This window comes from Sus scrofa, chromosome 1, assembly GCF_000003025.6.
Source record: "Sus scrofa isolate TJ Tabasco breed Duroc chromosome 1, Sscrofa11.1, whole genome shotgun sequence".
In the NCBI taxonomy this organism is placed as follows: Eukaryota; Metazoa; Chordata; class Mammalia; order Artiodactyla; family Suidae; genus Sus; species Sus scrofa.
In genome coordinates this window covers 139,433,809-139,452,437 of record NC_010443.5, presented here as the reverse complement: position 1 = coordinate 139,452,437, position 18,629 = coordinate 139,433,809, and the positions used below count along the sequence as shown (strand labels likewise).

General features: G+C 49.9%; 2 protein-coding genes across 2 annotated transcripts in view; one reads left to right on the top strand and one right to left on the bottom strand.

Annotated features, from left to right (window-relative positions):
• The window catches only part of ALDH1A3 (aldehyde dehydrogenase 1 family member A3), a 40,435-nt gene extending 39,077 nt beyond the window's left edge, over window positions 1-1,358 (bottom strand). Inside the window, exons 1-2 of the mRNA XM_021098574.1 lie at window positions 1,250-1,358; window positions 726-970 (exon numbers count right to left, since the gene is read on the bottom strand). Coding sequence (XP_020954233.1) covers window positions 726-824 — 99 coding nt within the window. The 5' untranslated portion in view covers window positions 825-970; window positions 1,250-1,358. The remainder of the gene's footprint in view (window positions 1-725; window positions 971-1,249) is intronic.
• On the top strand, window positions 823-17,434 carry LOC106509041 (UPF0317 protein KRH_21160-like). Its single transcript, XM_021084942.1, has 3 exons — window positions 823-858; window positions 914-1,320; window positions 15,132-17,434. The coding sequence occupies exons 1-3, from the start codon at window positions 823-825 to the stop codon at window positions 15,394-15,396; spliced, it is 708 nt and encodes a 235-aa protein (XP_020940601.1). The 3' UTR covers window positions 15,397-17,434.

Genomic DNA, 18,629 nt, shown 5'->3' with positions numbered 1-18,629 from the left:
CCAGATCGAGACCGTGATCTGCCAACGACAGGGCCTCTGGGCTCCAGTACGGTTTTATCAGTGAGCACCTTCCTACTTGCCACTGCTCTACTGGTAAGCTGGTAAGAGCTAAGCACAGGGGGTGCCCGAATTTTCTCGCGCTGCTCCCTCTGACATTCACGCTTCCAGTTGCAGCTCCGGAGGCAGCCAGAACTCTCAGACCCGCTCTTGGCGATTTCAGGCCCCCTCTGACCCTCCGGAAGCTCGACCCCTTCATTCCTGGAAACCACGCCGCAAAGTCTGCGGGGAGACCACCAAGCCCAAGTCACGGCGGCTGCGCATCATCATTCACCTTCAAAGAGGGCCCTGCACCGGCAGCACGTCGGGGCCGCGCGGGCGCTGCGGAGCCTCCCTCGCGCGGCTTTGAGGCTCAAAGCGCTGAGCCCTAGCGCGCGAGAGCCCGGAAGATCGCGGAGTCTCTTTCGGGGTGCGCGATGGACGCGCTCGGGCTGCGGACTCCTGCCCTGGATGCCCAGTGCTGGACGCTGCTCCAGGAGGGCCTGGCCCGGCGGAGAGGCTCGGGTCACCGGAGCGCGGGGCAAACTCAGCTGGGGGCGCGCTGCCCCCACCGTCCCGCACGGTCGGAGCGGAACAGCAGGGCTACCGGTCCCGCGTTCCCGCTACCCCCGCCGGGCAGCCCAGCGGGGAGCCAGGCAGCCGTCGGGTGGGACCGGTGACCACCTCACCTTGGTGAACTTGACCTCCAGGTTGCGGATCGGGCGCGGCAGGGCGGGTGACTTCCTGTCCGGCTGCCCGTTCTCCACGGCCCCGTTGGTGGTGGCCATGGCTTCTCTGCACTCCCCGGCCCGAAGTGCCCGTGTCTTCCGCGCCGGTTCAGGCCTGGGCGGTGCGCAGCCTGCTCTCGGGGTGACAGCTCCGCGCCGCTTTATGGAGGCCCCACGCCTCCCGCCCGAGGGGGCCGTCTAATTGGCTGCAGGACGAGAGGAAGGAAGGGCGGGTAGGAGGGGAGGGGGCCGGCCCGGCTCACCCCACCCCGCCTGCCGCCTCTGCAGGAGCCCGGCCACCCCCAGCCCGGCCACCGCGCTGCGCTTCCCGCCCGGGAGGCTGCCCTTGGAGGAGCTCCCCGAAGCGTCGCCGGGCCCCGGAAGTCTCTGGCTCCGACAGCGGGCCGGGGCCGGGGCCGAGAGCGGGGGCGCGCGGCTGCAGCGCCGGTTCTCTTCCCGAGGTCAGGCGAGTCTCTCCGCCGCACCTGCCGCCCCCTGCCCGCCGCCGCTCTGCGCACTCGCCCAACTTTGGTCCGCGCGCTGCGCAGCGCTCCTGGTAAGCGCGCCCGCCCACCGGGGATCCTGCGCCGGGCCCGGCATCCCGGACCCTGCGGGGCGGTCCCGCGTCGCTGCCCACGTGCTTCGGCCTAGAATCCGGCCGCCAGGACTCGGCTTGCAGGACAGGCGCTCACCGCCCCCGCCGTCGGCCCCAGCTGGGACAGCGGGCGGGTGGGCGCGGAGTCTCCCCCGGGCCTGAGCAGCACCTGAGGGGCAGAAGGCGAAGGAAAGAAAAGCTGGCCCTTCCAGCCCCGTGTAGTGCAGCCCCGTGTAGTGCAGTCCCAGCGCCGATGGGCTTCTAACCTTCGCTGGCGCACAGCAGGCCTCCAAGCCGGGGCCCTTGGATACATTTGATCTGAGTTTTTAAATGCATGCACTATACCTCAATTTTTTTTTACAAAATGAGAAAAGGAGAAAGCACATACGATCTTCACAGCTTTGTTTTGAAGAGTTGAAGCACTTGTCCCCTAGGTAGTTCAGAACTTCCCAAGGAAACAAGGGCACTCCAGCTCCTCTCAAACGTTCCACCAACTCCAGGGACTTGCCCCAGGTCCTATCTGGGACGCGGAAGCGGCTGCTCATGCATGTGATCCCTCAGGTTTCTGGAAAATGATGTGGGGCACGAACCCGGAGGACAAAAACAGTGGTTTAATCCCCATAAGCCTCAGCCCCTCAGTCCATTTCCTTCTGTGAGTAATCTGGAGCAACAAGCAATGGGGACACTCCTTTCTGTCCTGAGGTTCCTTCTGTTTGTTTTGGGGACCCTCAAACAAGTTTCTGTCTTTCTCTCCTTCACCCTTCTGGGTGTCCTGGAGAAAGTTGTGATATTTTGCAAACCCATCATCAGACCACCTGCCTTTTAGGAGTGAAAGAACCCTACGCTGTTGTGGCTTAGGTTGCCCAGGTGAGGAAGGGAAAAGGGATAATGGGTCCCCTGAAAGGGTTAGGGCTAACTGACATCAGTGAGTCTGTCTTCAATGACAGGCTCAATGACATAGATGAGTCCCAAAGCAATGGTGTCTCTTTCCTTAGCTGCTCCAGCCAGTCCCTTGGCTCCCCATCCTGCCTGGCTGGTCCATGGCCCCCACTTAGTTCTCTTAGAAACAGGTGGGCAGATGTCTCATGTCTCATGCCTGGGGCGGGGGGGCCTCCTGGATCCTGAGCCCCAGCATCTGGGTGCCTGGGCTCAGTAGGGCCTGCAGAGACTGGAAGCAGACCCTCCTGCCCAGCAGTGTCTGGCCTTGGGGGCTAGATGCAATGACACCAACCACTTCACTTGCAACTCTCCTGTTGACACCCACCAACATGATTCTGGGAACCTGGTATTGGAGTAGGGTACTCAGCAGTAGCAGACAGCTGCCAGAGAGCAGATCATGAGGATGAGCCTGGCTCCAGGCTTGTCCAGACCAGCAGATTACCTCTGTTTCCCTGTCTTGCCACTCAGTGGGAGCAGTGAAGGCAAAATGGTCTTCGCCCCATTTTATAGGTGAGTAAACAGAGGCATGCAAATACTTGCCCCAGACATCACCTGCAGTGGAGGAACCAGGGCCAGGATTTGTGTGGGTGGACAGTGCAGGGTGTGGAGGAGGGATTTCTCTTACCTTCTTCTGTACCCTTTTTTCACCAAGGGCAGTCCCTGTCTCCTGTAGCCCATGTCACTGTGGCAGCAGAGAGCACAGCAAAGGTACAGGTGTAAAATGATAGCAGCATCCTTCCGGACTTTGCCTTGCGTAGGAATCAAGCCCTTGGGTCCCGGAGTTCCCACTATGGCACAGTGGGTTAAGGATCAGACTGCAGCAACTCAGGTTGCTGTGGAGGTGTGGGTTTGATCCCCGGCCTGGTGCAATGGGTAAAAGGATCTGGCATTGCTGCAGCTGCAGTGTTATTCACAGCTGTGGCTCGGATTCAATACCTGGCCTGGGAACTTCTCTATGCTGTGGGTGCGGTCATAGAAAGAACAACAAACAACAAAACTCTTAGGTCCTGGTCCCAGAGGTGGTGACCACAGGAGCCAGGGAAGGAGGAAGGATCATTTTCTCCCACAATCAGCCACTGGATGTCTGGGTGGCAGGGAGGTTGCCTGAATATCTAAAGCTTCAGAGGCCCAGCCTCTCTGACCACATCCCTGACCTGGATTCCAGCAGTGTGCTTTAAGGTTGCACACTTTGCTCTGATCTTCAGTTTCATTTAGGGAAGCTCAAGCAAGAAAATGGTGCTTTATAAGCTGTAAAGTGCTGTATATATGCCAGTTCCTCATTTTCCTCTTCTTCCTAGAGATTGATTACTATTAGTAGATTTTTCTTCTGGGAAGTTAGCAAGTTTCTTTGGCTTGCAGAAATCTCCCTGGTCAACAATCACTCTACTAGTTTCATTGTAAAAAAAAGTAATATTTGTATTTTGTATTTAGCTCTAGTACTGCTGCTGCTCTTTGCTGCTCGGTTTCTTGGCAGCTCAGATTATCTGAGTCCAAGACATCTCATGCTGAGGGCTTGCTTGTTTTGTTGAACATTCAGTAAAAATAAGCATGAATAAAAACTAAGATAAAATTGAAATTATAGATATCCTGCCCTAATGCCATTTTTAAACACATAAACCTTGTGGGAGATGTTGAGGTCTGTAGCAAATGTAATCCACAATGATAATGATACTAATGGAACTCTCACTTTGTTTTACATTTCAAGTCTGGTACCTAAGCCTGTCTAGGGGGTACCCAGAGGGTGTCTGAGGGCCCCAGTATCCTCAGAGCCAGTGGCCAGCTGTAAAACTGTCTCCCACAGGCCACTCACTTTGCCCCGCATCTGGGAGTCAAGGTCAGGGTTCAGGACCTGGGTGTGTGGAAGCCTTTCATGGAGAGCCAGGCTCCTTGGGTGAAGGTAGCTCTCTGAAGGAGGGAAGAAGTTGGGCTCTTCAGTGACTCAGGGCAGGGGATCTCACCTCAGTTTTCTTGGCTATAAACTGGGCTGATACATGCCCTTGAGGTGAGGGAAGATTGACTTGGCTGCACGCACCTCCCTGCTGGTGGACGCAATGGATGTCCCATTTCACGTGAATTGTTCAGTGTTGCCCAAGCTTGACTTGAATAGGGAAATACTTGCCTTTTAGGCTCCCTGTAACTTAAGTTCCATGCTACTTACTACAGCATCCTGTCCTAAGGGAACACACAAACAAATCTGCTTTCCTGCGAGCTTTCATCTGTGATGACAGAGGCAGGAGCACTCAGGCCTGGGGAAGACATGCCAGCCAACACCTAACCCCTTCAGTCCTTCTAGTCCTTTCTGGCCTTGAGGTACAATCTTACACACACACACACACACACACACACACACACACACACACACACACACACACACATGGTTGGTCTGGGGTAAATTAATTTTAGACCAGGCAGAAGCAGAGATCCAAGTACCTAAAAGCAAAGAAGACACATCAGTATTTTTGTCAATCAGGCCTTGATTAGGCCTCACGCACTCAGCCTGACAGTTCATGGCTGCCAGAACTGTCTCCCTGGTCCACCTTCCACCAGAAACTGCTATGATTAAGCATTCTGACAAGGGCAGGAAAGAGCATGGCAAGTAGGGTAGAGATGGCTGGTTGACCACCCAATTCTTCTCTTTTTTCTTGCCTTTAGAACTTTGTATTATTAAGGGAAGCTACAGGCTTTCATTAAACTTATTTTCCAGCCTCTCTGGCAGATGGGAATGGTAAATGAGATATAAACCAAAGTCTTTTGTTTTGGTTCTAAAGAAGCTCATTGCTTGGGGCTGAGTCAGCTGAAAGTCTCTTCTTTCTTCCTGCTGCCTGGAACATAGATTGGAGGACTGGGGCTCCAGCAGCCATCTTGTGACCATAAAGCAATGCTGAAAATAGAAGTTGTATGATAAGGAGGTTGGAGCAGGCACATAGGAAGAGCCTAAACCTTTGATGACCTTGGAACTAGGCTTTATGCCCTGGATTTCCTTTCTTGGATTTCGTGCATATGAGCAAAGGGTAAATCTCTGTCTTATTTAAGTCTGCTAATTTGGCTTCCTGTTTCATGTGGCTGAACTTCATACTAAGTAATACAGCTGGCTATTTCAACTGTGCCCCATCACCATGACTAGAAAAACAAACTTCTAAACTCAAGTGGAATGATTATATCATGTGTGTTTAGAAAGAGCAGCAGATTAAAAAAAAAAATCTTCTTATCACCATCTGTAATTTCTTGGCTTTAATCAAATGCTCTGAACATTTTGTGCTCAGGTTTATAGTAAAAAATTTTAAAAAGACAAAACTAACCCTGGGATGGAATAAATGGAGCTAGATCATAGATTCATCTATAGCTTTACTTGCCTAAATAGGATGGTGAGGTCCTATCTAAGGCAGAGAATGCTTTTGGTACAAAGGCCTTCATGGGGCTGGGCAGGTAACCCACCATTCTTGGTGCCTGTGGGTGGCAGCTGCTGGGGCTGCACGCTCCAGCTGAGGAAGGTACCAATGCTCAGAAAGCTGATGGGGCCACACAAGTCCTAGGCCGCCCAGACCTGTAAGATGCTTGGCCCAGCCAGCACTGGATCCAGGCAGCAAGAAGTCTGACTTGCGGTTTTAAAGTACATAAAATGTCACTATGTGTAATCACTGCATCTCCCTCATTACACTCTACAGTTCTCAGTGCCGCCCTCGGACTTTCTCAGTGACATGAAGACTTGTTTGTAAACTTTCCAACCCTCTTCAAAATTTGTGGATTTTGAGTTTTGAACCAAATTTGAATTATTTGGGGGTTTGGGTTCAACTATTTATTCCGGACAAAACACCCTTTCTGGTTAGAAAGAAAGTTGTTTCAGGGGCTTATAAAAGGGTTCTGGAAGATTCTTGGATGCAAAATGGCTCTCACTAAACAACTGTGCCGAGTTAAGCCGAATTGCATCAGAAACATACATATTAAATTTCCCTTGAAATTCACATGGGTATAAAAATGTCGGGAAAGGGGGCTTAACAAGATACAGTTTGCCAAACCCCAAATGTTTGAAAACTAATTTGAGTGTGTTAGTTCGACGAATCATTCCTAGGCTTACCCACCCTAGCCCCACGGTAACAAGACTTTCCTCCTGCCTTTCAGCCAGGACTTCCTGTAAAGGAGCATCAATTACCAAAGAATCTTCCTTTGGATTTTTGCCACGACTTGAATCCTGGGGTGGAGATGGGGTGGGAGAGGTTATAAAAATCTGTGTTCTCATGAGACAGCTGGGGGATCCTTCTTGTATTTGTGTTTGTGGTGTGAAAGTGGCTCAGGCAGTATTCTTGAGGTTCCCCTGGGGTCAGAAGTCTCTAGAAAGCCCATTTTGTCTTAGTGTGTGGGGGGCATGACAGATGGGAAGGGTATTTATGTATATTTTTATCTGTTTTTTTTTTTCAAGACGGCATTATGGTGATTGGGAAACACCCACTCCCCTCCCAGGAAATTAGATTAATTAGTGACTTGTAGCATTTTCAGATATATAACACTTTTTTATTATCGAGAATGTCTGCATTGGGCTGGTATTATATATGGTATTTAAGTTATATTAAATATATTATTTCTATGAATTACATATGATATATTATCATCAAGGATAGTTTATCAGTTAAAAGACAATGGGTTGGATAAAGTGTATTTTCCACCAGCAATGCTACCTAATAATAAATATTAGGAAAAAAAACTGGAATTTTAGATTTTCCATGGTTTAAATGTACATCTTATAAATTGCATGAACAATTCTGTTATTATGAATTTCAGCCCATCTTTTATCCCAGGAAGTGCCAGCCTTTGCACCTGCTAGCAATGTCCAGTGAGTCCATTGCACTCTTCCAAATGGCCACTAGATGGGACCAAGTTAAGTGGGAAGTTGCCACTAAAGGTTTTTTTTCCACTGCAAGAAATAGGAATTCCCCAACTTACAAAGAAATGGTGTCGCAAAAGTTTATTGACACTAGAGTGCCCCAGACTTCAATTGTATCATAGTCACAATGCTAGAGCTGGAGATTAGGGCCCACGTCAGCCCATAAAAAACCACTCACTTCTTAGTGAGCCTAAAAGGGATTCTGGCTTTGAGGCCAACATGTGTGGGTGTGACTCTCTGCCCAGGGAGCACTAGAAACTGTCACCTGAGCTTTTCAGTATTCCGCTTCTTCTTCTGAAAGTGAGAGTCACAATTCCTGCCCAGGTAGGGGGTAACAGAGATAAAGGAGAGGGCAGATGTGACACACCAAGCACACCTGCAGTGAAACAGGAAGACATCCCTGCCACCAACTTGTCATTGATCTGAAAGAGCCCTGTCTTGCCTGCCCTCAGCCCTAACCCATCACTCCCACCTTGGGGCCCCGCAATCCTCATCCCTTCCTGCCCTTTGCACAGGCAGGACAGCCAAGCACCTTCAAATGGAAATTTTCCAAGAGATTTCAAGAAATAGATGTTTTTAATGCCAAAAGATAAATATCTATAAGCCTAGGAGATGGGCCTTGTGAGCAGACAGTCTGGGTAGGATTCCTGCCAAGGCATTTTCTAGCCTTCTTTCTTTCGCTTTTTAGGGCTGTACCTGTGGCATATGGAAGTTCCTGGGCTAGGGTCGAATCGGAGCTGCAATTGCTGGCCTACATCACAGCCACAGCAATGTGAGATCTGAGCTGTGTCTGTGACCTACACCATTGCTCATGGCAACACCAGATCCTTAACCCACTCTTCGGGGCCAGGGATCCATCAAACCTGAGTCCTCATTGATACTAGTCAGGTTTGTTAATGCTGAGCCAAAATGGGGACTCCCTCTAGCCTTCTTATTTAATGTTTCCTTGTTTGTCAGAAGGAGATGGTGGGAACCCCCTTGCAGGTTCAGAAACCTCTGTGAAATCACTGATGTGACAGGGGCAGTCTCTGCCTGGTGGGTGGTGGACACCATCTGAGACTCCCCTGCTGGGGAGACAGATGAGCTACTTCCCTTGGTCCTGACCAAGCAGCTCTGAGTCGGGTGGGCAATTTCTTACCCCTTCTGGAAACTTCTTCCTGGGTTTCTCCCTGATCAATGCCACAGGTGTCTAGCAGCAACTCCAGACCTCAGAGACCCTTCTCTGGCTGACTCCAGGCCTACTCTGCTGCAACATATCCCCTTCACATATATTTCTGCTTCACCTCATCATTGCAGACACTTCCTGGGCTCCTTTTAGAACTCTTTCTGGTTTGGGGGCTTCTGTAAGCCAGACTTTGCCCTGACTTTTTCCTCTCTCTCTCTCTCATTTTGTTAGCCATGTGTTAGGGCTGATTCTTCTTAATCTTTCTCATCCAGGCCAGACCAACCACAAAGTTTCTTTCCCAGGCTGACTGTCAGGCATGATGAGTAGGGCACGTGTGTCACTGTACAGAGAAAGATCTCAATTCATCATCAGAGTGGTAATTGATTAGCTATGTCTGCTGTGGGCACAGCATACAGAAAAGCCCTAGAAACCAGCCTTGGCTTATTGTGTGGTGCACAGGAATCCCCTGGGATGTCGTTAAAGTGCAGACTCAATTAATAGGTCTGGAAGGGGGGCACTCGGGATTCTGCACCAGTAACAAGCTACCCATGAGTATCTCAGAAGTTCCCTTCTAGCTTGACAGCATCAGCATCTCCTGGGAGTTTTTTTAGAAATGTGGTTGCTCAGACTCTGCCCTAGACCTACAGAGATTGAATTTGCATGGTAACCGCAAACCCAAATGCACATCATGGCAGGAGAAGAGCCACAAGGCTCTGGTCTCTGTTGGCCAATATCTGGGCTCTTATGAAAAGCGCCCACCCATGCCCCCAACCTGAAGCCTACCTTGTCAGAACGAATGCTTCTCTTTCTAGTTCTGTTTCTTTTCAGAGTGGAGATAACTTTAAGTTTTGCCATGAGCCCATGGAAATTCCAATCTCTGTCCCAGCCAAGAGCCCACACACTTCAGAGGCTCCTCAAGCTGTCCTCAGGGGAATGGTTTGTAGAATTGTAATCAATACTGTTTGACAAGATCAATGCCCAGAAACACCAGGGCAATAATACCAAGGGGTTATATTTTCATTTCCTGGAGTACAATTACTCTTTGAACCCATATTGGATTCAGGGTCTTAAGGAAGGCAGGTTTAATGGGAAGGGATACAGACTTGGAGAAGGTAGGGGGACTTTTGGGGTACTTTGGCGGTTAGGTCCTATGCCCATTGGAGCGGCTGGGATGGATATTTCTAGGCTCAGAGGACCACACTGGGACATGAGACTCCCCTCCCCCAGGGGAAGCCAGACAGCACAATGGCTGAAGTGGTGACATCAAAGGGGCCAGTGTGGATGGTGGATGGTGGGAAAGCAGCCAGTTGGAGGCCAGGGCAGCGAGATGACACCCAGCATCCAGCTTCATTGTAAGAGCCTCAGTTCTAGCCTTGTTCATATTCCAACTCTGGGGGTAACTACAGGATAATAAACATACGATTTTGTGGAAACAAAACTCTCATTATGCATCTAGTTGTGTAGTCATTGATCTGATATTGGTCTTCTTTACCAGACTGAGCTCTGTGAAGGAAGGCAAACTGCCATTTTTCTCTGCTGTTGCCTGGCCAAGTGGAGGTACCTCCCTCCACCCCCATATCACTGAATGTTGAGTCAATGCATAGCTTGCATATTTGTTCTGGACTTAGAGTGTCCTGGCTCCAGCGGTTGCTGGCTGTGTGACCTTCAGGTTCCTAGGCTGTAAAATGGGTGTGCTAAGGTCCTGGGCTGTTCTCGAAATGGGACTCCCCAGGTGGGGGGTGCCCTACCAGGCTGGGTGTGTGGTCACCCTTGATCTCCTCAGGGCGTTCCCTGGCCAAGGTCAGGGTAGTTTTGCTGCCAGTGGGATGGAATGGAGGGTTGATTAAGGGAAGAAAAGTTTGTTGGAGATGCCTGAGCAAAGGCTGGATTAGGAAGAAACATTGAAATAACATGACTCGCATACTGGCGAGGTGCTGGCTACAGGGTTTCAGAACAGCCTTTCTGTTCTGAAAACATGGTCATCTTGTTTCCACCTCAAGGCTTTTGTGATTGCACTTGCCTCTGCCCAGATGGCTCTTTGTGACCTCTTCTGTCACGAGTCTTGTTTCAAATGCTGCCTGTCAGAAAAACCTCCCTGAATAACCTGTCTCAGTGTCCCTATCCTTCCCTTTCAGCATCCTGCTCTACATCATTCTAGCACTTCTCACACATTTTCAAGTTGTTTTATTGTCTGGGACCTGGCGCAAGAACCTGTGCCTAGCTACTGAGTTACCCACCCCAGCCACCAGGTGGCTTCATCGACTATGGACAGCTTGGTAGCCCAGCTTGGAGGCCTCAAATATTCAAAATGCAAACGGCTGTTTATATATTTGGCATGTTCACCCTCAACTGTGAGTTGGACAGTTTATTAGTAGGTCTGCAGTGGATGCATCGGGACCAACTCTCTTTCTAGAACAAGTAGGTCTGCAGTGGATGCATCGGGACCAACTCTCTTTCTAGAACAAATTAAAATGAGTCCTTGGGTTGGAGTTATAAAAATAAGCTCTGGGAGCGCCCACTTGTGGCTCATTGGGGTTAAGGATCCGGCATTGCCACAGGTGGCTGCATAGGTCACAGATGTAGCTCGGATTTGGGGTTACTGTGGCTGTGGTGTAGGCCTGCAGCTGCAGCTCCAATTTGATGCCTAGCCTGAGAACTTCCATATGCTGCAGGCGTGGCCTTAAAAAGAAAAAAAAGAAAAACAAAACAAAACAAAAAGACAAATTCTGCTCATTTTCCTATCCATTCCTGGGTCATTAATTGATGAAATAACATTATTAGTGGTTAGCCTATTTGGGGGACCTGGTACAGACGATAAAGATCTCCAAAACCTATTTCTTTCTTTCCCAGGCAAATCAGCTCTGGAATCGAAGGGGCAGCGTCTGTCCATAGTTATGGAGCTAGCAAATTCCCAGTCAAGGATGTTTTCTTTTGCACCCATATGAAAAAAGCCAGGATGCCCAGGCATAAATGTCCAAGCACCCTCTTGGTTTGTATCTTGTAACAAGTAGGAAGTCAATGCTGAGTGAACTGGATTTCTGGTAAGCCAAAAGCTTTTACAGTTTGTTAAAGCATTTTATGAGCTGAGCTTTCTGACTACAGAAAAATAGGATATGGCTTTTGCTCTCAAGGAGTTTGTAAACTATGGAGTTTAGTTGGGAAACTATGTCCAGGCAGAATATTTATCAATTCCAGATAGTATGCCATCCTAGAGAGACAAGAGATGGTACTCCTGGATATAGGGAAGTTTTTCATAAAGAAGGAAGTCTCTAAAGACTTGGACCTCTGTGCTGTCACCCAACTCGGGTAAACTAATAGTAGGCAGCATAGACTCAACTCAACTGAAGGTACCAGAGAGTCCCAACTTTCAAGTCTGCATGAGGCTTTTGTGCACTATGCTTGTGCCAAGGGGGCTGGTGAGCCATGGCCCAATGTATCGCCTGGCTCGGTCACCCTTTGGACCTCCCCTTTCTGCCTGGCCTCCCAAATTTCCTTAATAAGGCATTCTAGTGTGTGCTTTAAAGATGGGCAACTCTTGGAGTTCCCTGGTGGCCTAGGGGTGGAAGATCTTGTGTTGTCACTGCTGTGGTGTGGGTTTGATCTCCAGCCCAGAAATTTCTGCATGCTGCAGGCATCACCAAAAAATAAAAAAATAAAGGTGGGCAACTCCTCAGGGAGTCCTTGAATGGCTGCTGGTCTGGAAGTGCTGAAAAGAGGCCTGACTTGGGCATTAAGAGTGATGTCTTGGAGTTCCCTTCGTGGCGCAGTGGTTAACAAATCCGACTAGGAACCATGAGGTTGCGGGTTCGATCCCTGCCCTTGCTCAGTGGGTTGACGATCCAGCGTTGCCGTGACCTGTGGTGTAGGTTGCAGACGCGGCTCGGATCCCGCGTTGCTGTGGCTCTGGTGTAGGCTAGTGGCTACAGCTCCGATTCCGACCCCTAGCCTGGGAACCTCCATATGCCATAGGAGCGGCTCAAGAAATGGCAAAAAGACAAAAAAAAAAAAAAAAAAAAAAAAAAAAAAGAGTGATGTCTTGCCTATGTGTTGAGACACAAAATAAAGGCACCTAGCTAAGAGCAGAACCCCCTTCCAAAGGAGAGGGAGAGACATCCTTCCACACACCCAGTCTGTCTCCTCCACTCTGAACTGGCCCTCAGAAGCTGCATTGTCAGGCTGCTTGGCACGCCCACACTGGGCATACTGTTTGGGGTGTTGGTTCTCAAGAGGGAAAACATTCTTTAGTTATTGCTTTTCTTTTTCCTTTTTCTCTTTTTTCTTTTGGCTGCACCCATGGCATATGGGAAGGGCATATGGGAGTTCCCAGGCCAGGGATTGAATCCGAGCCACAGCTGTGACCTATGCCACTGCTGCAGCAACACTGGGTCCTTAACCCACTGTGCCACAGAGGGAACTCCAGTTATTGCTTTTCTTAAAACATAGCACGTAGCCATGATCTGTCACACACATCTACCTGAGTTCTACTCTGTATTTAAGAACTAACAGGCAAACTTACATTTTCTTCTTCAGTTGTACTGTGTTTATTGTCTCTTATAGGCATTACATGTAAGGAAAGCTTGAGTGTAGGTGGTCTGGCACACTGTTGTCTGTAACAGGACTTACGTACTGTCCGCTCTCATCTTTCAAATGATCTAGCTACTTCCTTTGTGTTAACCTCCGTGATTGAAGGAACTTATTTCTGGTAACTTTCCCAACCCACAAAGCCAATCCCATTTTAAGGTGGAAAAGTACAGGGTAACAATGGCATCACTGTCTTTTTTGGTGGTGACGTGAAAATGTTGAAGCTTGACCCTCACACCAGTCACCGTTGAAAGGTACTGCCTTGTACAAAATAACAAACCAAATCCCAAACTGTCTGTTTACGGTCATCACGGTTCACTTCATTAAGCCATAACTCTGATTTTACATTCTTTCTCCTGCCCTACCCTGAAGGCTGAGCTCCGAGGCCTACGGTTCCCTGGGAACTGTGTGTTTAAAAACACATTTGTGCGGACTCAATGCAGCCTGGACAAAGGAAACTCTCAGGCTGTGTGGGCACCTCCCTCCCGGGGCTCCTTCTGGCCTTGGGGTTGTGCTTTCACCTCCCCATTCTGAATACCTCACCCCTCTAGGCCTCTAGCTCCTGTTGCACCTGCAGAGATCCCATCAGGATGTTTGAGGCTGAGGAGGGAGCTGGTGATGTAGGTTACGTGCAAATAAGAATATGTTTTAATCTGTGATAATGATGCACAGGCAGAAATCTTCAAAGAATGGGGTGGAGTGGACAGAGGGAGCCGATGGCTATGGATAAGGGGGGTGTGGGTGACCCTATCCCTCCATGTGTCATCCCCCCCTCAAGTCACCTTTTGTCTTGGCAACATTCTCCCCAGAGCCTCCTCCCTGCTGTCAGATCCCAAATTTGGATGAGAGAGCTGTCCTCAACCTGTGCATTGAGCCCCTGATGAGATGTGTTTGGGCAGAGCTCTGGCTCGCACATGCCATCAGGGAACCCCTTTATGCAAGAGGCTGAGTGAAGAAGAAGAGAGAGGGCATGTCTTGGAGGTGGACTTCCCTGGGTTCCATTCCCCCTCTCAGTGGTGTGGGGCCTGGGAAAACTCCCTCACTTATCTTAACCTGGGCCATCCCACATGTAACATCTACTCAGGGTGTGCTGCAGCAGCAGCTTGTCCCCAGAGATGGCTCCTGTGAGTGGTGCCTCCTGGGGTTCGTGTCCTTGTGCAGTCCTTCCCATGCTAACTCTGGGCTGGTCCCGCCTCTGCTTTAACTGCAGTCTCAACGAAGGTCTGGCAGCCTTTGCTTCTGTACTTTTGGGCCTGTGCTACCATGTAAGAAGTATCCTTCAGAGAGACCATGAAGAGAGACTACAGAGAGAGGGAGAGGCCCTGAGACCCAGGAAAGAGATAAGACCAATGTGCTGATTGCCTCCCATCTATCTTTGCTAAACTGTCAGGCAAGTAAGTGAAGCCATCTTGGACATCCAGCCCTGGTTATCTTGGACCAGCCCCAGTGCCATCTCGGACATCCAAGATTTTCTGCTAAGCCCTAATATAGTGCCTAGCACATAGCAGGTACTTAAAAATAGCCATTTTATTTTTATAAATAAATATAAATAGGTGGTTTTCCCTCTTCTGAACTCTAATTAGCTAAACACGGACCTCTCATGGGCTCCTGATATCCTGGAAGCTTGATTCATTCTACAGAGAGGGGTTCTAAGTATGCCCACCAACAGGCAGAGCCATATTTCAGGGGCCTCTCATTCAGCACTTAAAAAGCTGCTGCTGGAGCCAAGCTCTGGGCCTCCAGAAGTGAAAAGAACACATACATTGCTGATTTCTCCTACAGACCAGGGAGAGGACAAACTCAGAATGAGAAATTGCAAGCGTGAATCGTGATATGGAGAAGTGCAGAAAGAGGAGGACTAATTTAGGTTTAATTCAGCTGCTGGATTCGGAGATTGGAAACCATGGTGACTTGAGGAAAATAGAGGTTTCTTTTCTTTCTTTCCCCTTTTTTGATCATGTCCATTGCATGTGGAATTTCCTGGGCCGGGGATCCAACCTGAGCCACAACAGTGATGGTGCTGAGTCCTTAACCACTTGGCCACTAGGGAACTCCCAAGGTTTATTTTCACATAAAAGAAATGCAGAGGTGGGAAGTCAAGAGCTAGTAAGACAGCTCCGCATTCAATGACCACATTTAGTTCATCACAGAGTCTGCTGTCTCTGTCTCTCCTGCTCATCCATCTTCGCTTGTACGTTCCATCCTTAGGTTGGTCCCAAGATGGCTGCTGGAGCTCCAGTCCTCACGGCTATGTTCCAAGAAGAGAGGCAGAGAAGAAGGCTTGCCTCCAGGTTTAATTATCCCTCTTTTGAAGAACTTTTCTGAAGCACCAGGCCTCTCCAAAAGATGTTTACATCTCCTTGGCCAAAGATGCCTGAAACCTGGGAAATTTAATTTTTTTTTCTTTTTTTTCTGGGCCCATTGCTACCCTCAACAATGTAGGGATCTATTAATCAAGAAGAAAAAAGAATAGGTATCGGCTGACATCTAGCAGCCTCTACCACAGGGACCACTTCCTAATCAGAGAAGGCCTTCCTGGGGAAGAGACATTTTTAAGCAGAAAGAAGGGGTGAGTCTGTTAGGTCAAAAAGCTTTGCAGAAGCAGAAAACCAACCTTTGCATAAAGCCAGGAGGTAAGAAATCTCATGGAGCCTTCAAGGAACTCATTGGAGTCCAATACAGACCTTTTGCCCCTAAATATAATGCCCTCATCTGCCCTGCAGGAGTTTACTTTAGCTTAAGACCTGCAAAAACATGTGTCTTCCCCTCCATCCTAAGAGCTGGGGTCAGCTTTCCCACTTAGGTGTGAGTGCATTTCCATGCTACAGAGCAGACTTGCAGGTGAGAGAAGGGGAGGGACTAAAGTCCTGGAACATGATGGGGAGAGAGGAACCCACAAAACTGGGGGAGATGGACCTTTGCTTCCCTCTTTCGGGCTGAGGTGGCCTCTGAGGAGAAGGGGACACAGGAGACCCTCTAAAGCCACGGCCAGAGAGGTGACACCCATAAGATTTTCAGTACCTTCCAAGAGGACTTGGCACCCTGCTACCTGTTTGCTTATTTCACATCATAAGTACATGAAGCAATATTTTAAAATGACAACTTCCTGAGCTCTGGCCCCATAGCAAGGAAGACTCTAAATTCCTTTTGTTCTGATCCCATAGAATTCAGCATTGGAGGGGGGTCTGGAGGGAGCGCAAGTAGATTTACAGGCCAGACCATGTAAAGCATGCTTTTTGTTGTTGTTGTTTTGGTTTAACAGCTGGGCCTGCCAAGGGCAATTCAAAGAAAGAAGGTGTACTTTAAGTTAGCCCTATTTTCTGGAACTGGTAGGAATGTCTTCCTTTTTCGGGTTTCTGCCCATGGTTACCTTGCCAGGTTTCCCAGTCCCTCCATGTCTCCTCCCTGGCCTCATCCCAGCTTCTGGGGCACGATTTCCCATCACATCTGCCTTGGGACGAGTGCCCAGCCATCTTCCATGAGGGCCTCTGGACAGAGAGGCCTCCACAGCTGGAGACACACAGACCTCTGGCAACCCCAGGCCGGGGAGCCACTGGGAAGCGATTTGATTGTGTGCTCACCCAGCCCTGCTCCGTGGCCGTGACACAGCCCGATTACTCCCTTCTCCCAGGAGCTTCCTATCTCCGGCTGAGTTGCTGTTTGGAAAATGTGCGGCTCAGAAAGGGGAATAGAAGGTGGTAGCATCATAAACTGGGAAGCAAAGGGTATTTACATATTTTCAGGAGATGTCCAGGCTGCTGGACATGTTGGGTGACAGGTTTATTGTTGTTCCTTGGAGAAGTGAGTCCTAACTCTTTAAACCTGCCAGAGTCATCACTACCAGGATCTGACTCTCATCTCTTAGAAGGCATTACATTGCTTTAATATGCAACAGTCTAACATAACATTAAATCATTTTTTAAAGTTTCATCTAGTTGAGCCTGAGCCAAGGTATTCTTGGGTTGGGTTTTTTTTGCACAGCCCCCGCCCCCCTTTTAATAGAGTTAAAAAGAAACACCGACAAAATACCTATCGAGTGATTTCACTCTTGCCAGCGTCCAAGAGTGATCTGCGTAAGTGGGCCCTCTGGGTTTCCAGCAGCCTCTCACTGTGGCTTCACCCTCAAGATCAGTGAGTATTTTCAAGGGCCCACCGCATGCACCGGCCTACGAAGTGGGAGGTGGAAGGATGTGGTGGGCTGGCTGCTGACTAGAAAATTCTCCGTTTTCTAAGGGGTGTCAAGGACTTGGTTGGAGAGACTAGGGAAAGTGCAAATGCTTTTGCCTCCATTTCATAAAGCAATGCTTTTGCAAAGCTGTCACCTCATCTCTGTTCCATTCCCTCCGCAAAAAATCACTCAATCACAGAATAAGGGCAGCCCTGTGAGGAAGGCTTCTTTCCTCCACCCACCAAACCATCCTATACTCCTCCTCATGCAGGACACCTTTTTTTAAAAAAACTCTCTCTCTTTTTTTTCTTTGCTTTTTAGGGCCACACCTGTGGCATATGGAAGTTCCCAGGCTAGGGGGGGTTGAATCAGAGCTACAGCTGCCAGCCACAGCCACAGCAACACAGGGTCCAAGCCACGTCTGAGACCTACATCACAGCTCACAGCAACACCAGATCCTGAGCGAGGCCAGGGATCGAACCCACATCTTATGGATACTAGTCGGGTTCATTACCACTAAGCCGCCACGGAAACCCCTCATTCCGGACACCTTTCGAACTTCCAAACAACCCTCAGTAAACTCCTCCTTGGGTTGTTTTGGTCATTCATGTGTTGATCTCCCTGGCTGATAAGAGAGGAGCCCAGTCTTGACCACCCTAGAATCTTGGTGGCCTTCCAGAGTCTTTTGGTGACTCCATGAATGTAGCAGGACCCCCACCCCAAATACACAGCCAGGAATATGGGGAGCCTGAGCTTCCTTTTTGCCATCCAGCCTCCCGTTCCCACACAACACGTATACCCGGTCCTGGTTCCCCCATGACTCCCTGGTCCTGACTCCCTCTCCCCTTGCACCCACCCTCCTTCTCCCACCTCAGGGCTTCCAGCCCGCTGGGGGCAATGTGAGGACACAGGTGAGGCCGAAGGGCTCTCCCAGCCTCAGCCCCTTCTGGGGACTGGCCTGCGTCCTTGGGACGGGGCGATAGGAAGAGATGCTGGGTCGGCAGAGGCCAGATGGCTGCCTGAAGTCTAGGCAGGAAGATGGTCCTTGGGGGCCCTGCATGGTTTGAGGACTTGCTAGATAATCCGGGCTTGGTCCTCCAGGGACCTGGCCCCTCAGGAGCCTCTTCCTGGGCCTTGTGCCACCTTGGCCTCTGCCCAGAGACGGGGTGGGGGGGGGCGTGTCGAGCTCTCCCTGAGACGCCGGGGTCCTGTGTCGCAAGCCTGGCCTCTTCCCAGGGCCTGGAAGACCGTCTCCTGGGCCTGGCTTCTCCTCCCCAGCCGGCTGGGCCAGTCTGGAAACAATGACTGCAGCCAGAAACTGCTTCTCACGGGGTTTTGGAAAACCGCGGCGGGACATCGGCAAGCAGCTCTGGCACAGGCCTGGGGCTCAGGAGAGGAGCTGCTTCCTCGCTGGGAGGGTGCAGAGGAAGTGGCAGACACAATGGACAGCATTGTGAATTCTCCCCGGAAGCTCAGCTCTGCGTGGCTTTCAGGGAAATTGACTCGGGGACAGCTCGGTCTGTTCCAAAGCAACAGCT